The 3,053-nt window shown below is 35.0% G+C and overlaps 1 protein-coding gene across 1 annotated transcript; it reads left to right on the top strand.

Annotated features, from left to right (window-relative positions):
• Positions 1-2,276: 2,276 nt before the first annotated feature.
• On the top strand, positions 2,277-2,850 carry LOC120076462 (uncharacterized). Its single transcript, XM_039030334.1, has 2 exons — positions 2,277-2,358; positions 2,462-2,850. Exons 1-2 carry the CDS (start codon positions 2,277-2,279, stop codon positions 2,848-2,850), a joined length of 471 nt encoding a protein of 156 aa, XP_038886262.1.
• The last annotated feature ends 203 nt before the right edge of the window (positions 2,851-3,053 follow it).

Genomic DNA, 3,053 nt, shown 5'->3' with positions numbered 1-3,053 from the left:
ATGTGATTTAGGGGGTGTTTGATAAATGGGTATGAGTTATTGAGTTAGGTGGGTATTTATTACCCATGTTTGTTAAGCCCATCAAGAAAACCTATGGGTTATTAAAACCCCTTTTTTATCCCCTCAAAACTAGGACCTTTTATATTAATATGGTTGTTTTCAAAACTTATTAGGGAAATAAGGTTGTTTCGAAACTTATTAGAGAAATATTGTTGTTTTGGGAGATCGAGGCTAAAAGTCGAGAGTTGAGGATTCGATTAATGTAGAGGTCGAACATTGAGAACTCAACAAACAAAGAAAAACTTGGAAACAATATGTATATTAGGGTTGTCGAAATTGAAGTTTTGACATACATAGGTCGAACATTAATCGAACGTTGAGAACTCAACAAACAAAGAAAAATTTGGAAACAATATGTATAAAGGGTTGTCGAAGGTTGAAGTTTCGACATACATAAGTCGAAACTTCAATCTCGACAAGTGAAATCTCGCTAATTTTGTGATGAAGATCTTGCTCTAAAGGAAATCTCGCTAATTTTATGATGAGGATTTTGCTATAGAAGGAAATCTCGCTAATTTTGTCATGAGGATCTTGCTCTAAAAGGGAATCTTGCTAGAAATGTGGGTTGAATCTCGCTGGTAAGGTGAGCATTGCTAGGAAGGAAATGCTTGATCTCGCTCATGAAGATCCTCATGAGCGAGATCCCCATTGTTTTTTTTTAGTATTTGTATTTACTTGACTTTACTATTTGTATTTACTTGACTTTACTACTAACGTGGCTGTTACTTACTTTAAACTAACATTCAAATTAATTTCACTCTTTAATTAATGAGGTTAAATTAATTTCACTCTTTAATAATAAATGCACCCAACTGTCTCCAACAACCACATATTTCTCTCTTTTCTATGGAGACAACCACTTATTTCTCTCTTTTCTATTTATAGATGACTTTTGTTGGTTACTCTTTAGTTCAATTTTTTTTTTGTTTGTTACTCCTTAGTTCAATTTGTTTTATTTTATTTCTAATTTAACTATCATTATTTTGTGTTTCTTGTAGGGTCCAAACTAATTGCACAAATCATTCCTAATTAGTTTGAGGAGGTTTGTTATTTTGAGGTTTATAGTATTTTTTTTAGGACTTATTTTTTTTTTTTTTTATGGAAATATGTTATTTGTTAATTGTTGATCACATTTTTTTTGGGAATACTAGTTCACAAATTTTTTTATTAATGGTTGGCGATGTTATATTTTTTAATCTGATACTTCTCAAATTTTTTTATGAATTATGCGTGAAATAGTACTGTTATGTAATTTTTTTTTAATCTAATAATACGTTCACTTCAATGGGTGAAAAACAATGAGGATCTCGCTCATGAGGTTCTTCATGAGCGAGATCCTCACTCATGAGAATCTTCATGAACGAGATCCTCCTCATGAGTGAGATCCTCATTGTTTTTTTAGTATTTCTATTTACTTGATTTTACTATTTGTATTTACTTGACTTTACTACCAACATGGCTGTTACGTTATTGAAGACCTATTTTATCTAATAATACGTTCATTTCCCTATAAAGATGGATATGTTGAAGACCTCTTTTCGATCATGAGAATTATTTCGCACTCTCAAATATAGTTGTTCATACTAACCACGTTATTGAACAACTACCGAAGGATAGAGAGACAACCGACATATGCTAGACACTACATTAGGCAATTGACCTTCTTTCGCCTAATTTACGAGAGTGACTTGGCATGTCGTGAAAACACCCGAATGGATAGACGTACCTTTACGATTCTATGTATATGCTATGGTCGACTGGTTGTTTAGAACCAACAAGATGTATGGAAATCGAAGAGATGGTTGTGATATTCCTACACATTTTTGCACACGATGCCAAGAATCAAGTGGTACGCATAAACTTTTCGAGGTCTAGTGAGACAATTTCGAGATATTTCAACGCAGTTCTTAGGGCAATCTTACAACTTCACACTGTTTTGTTAAGAAAACCAGAACCGATCACAAATACATGCACCGATGGAAGATGGAAGTAGTTTCAGGTACAAAAAGTACTTAGTTTTTTATATGAATATGCCATAAATATGCATGCAATGATAGATTTTTTTTTAAATTCATTCTGATCACTTGAGAGACAGAATTGTCTTGGTACGCTAGACGACACATACATTAAAGGGAATGTTAGTGTCGTCGATCGACCTCGATATAGGACAAGAAAGGGAGAGACTGCCACAAACGTTCTTACGGTGTGTGATCAAAATGGGGAGTTCATCTTCGTTTTGCCAGGGTGGGAAGGGTCTGCAGCCGATTCAAAAGTTCTTAAGGATGCGGTTTCGTGACCGTACGGATTGAGGGTTAAAAAGGGTATTATAATAACCGTATACGTTATTTAAACATGCATACATCCCATAACACATGTGCATGACATTTCGAAACGTGTACAGGATACTATTACCTATGTGATGCTGGATACCCCAACGCTGAAGGATTCTTGGCACCGTATGGAGGGGAACGATACCATCTCTCTGATTGGCGTGGAGTAGGAAACGCACCGACAACTGCAAGAGAATTTTTCAACATGAAACATTCTTCAGCAAGGAACGTTATCGAGCGAGCGTTTGGGTTACTAAAGGGCCAGTGGGCTATTCTTAGGGAAAAATCATTATACCCAATACAAGTTCAATGTCGAACAATAACTGCATGTTGCCTTATTAACAACTTGATCACAAGGGAGATGAGAATCAGTGCAATGCTTGACGTGCCCGATGAGGAGAATTCTGCATCAGTTGGTCTTGATGGGGATCATATTGAATTTGTTGAATCATCGGAGTAATGGACCAAGTTCAGGGATGACTTAGTGGTTGAAATGCTTACTTAATGGAAAAGAGCCTGATTATTCAATGTTCATTGCTTACTTTTCTTTTACTACTGAATGAAATTTAATTATGGAACATTCTAAGTATGTCGTGAAAATGTTTTGTGCCAAGACTCTATGTGAACAAGTTAAATTGGAACATATAATTTCAGCAGTTTATC

The sequence above is a fragment of the Benincasa hispida genome, chromosome 1 (genome assembly GCF_027475165.1).
Source record: "Benincasa hispida cultivar pf3 chromosome 1, pf3_genome.v1.1, whole genome shotgun sequence".
In the NCBI taxonomy this organism is placed as follows: domain Eukaryota; kingdom Viridiplantae; phylum Streptophyta; class Magnoliopsida; order Cucurbitales; family Cucurbitaceae; genus Benincasa; species Benincasa hispida.
This window is presented reverse-complemented; position numbering and strand designations above follow the sequence as displayed.

Coding starts and splice junctions, on each gene's coding strand:
- LOC120076462 (XM_039030334.1), top strand. CDS start 2,277: ATGGGGAGTTCATCTTCGTTTTGCCAGGGTGGGAAGGGTCTGCAGCCG. Junction 2,359..2,461: donor AAGGATGCGGTTTCGTGACC/GTACGGATTGAG, acceptor AAACGTGTACAG/GATACTATTACCTATGTGAT.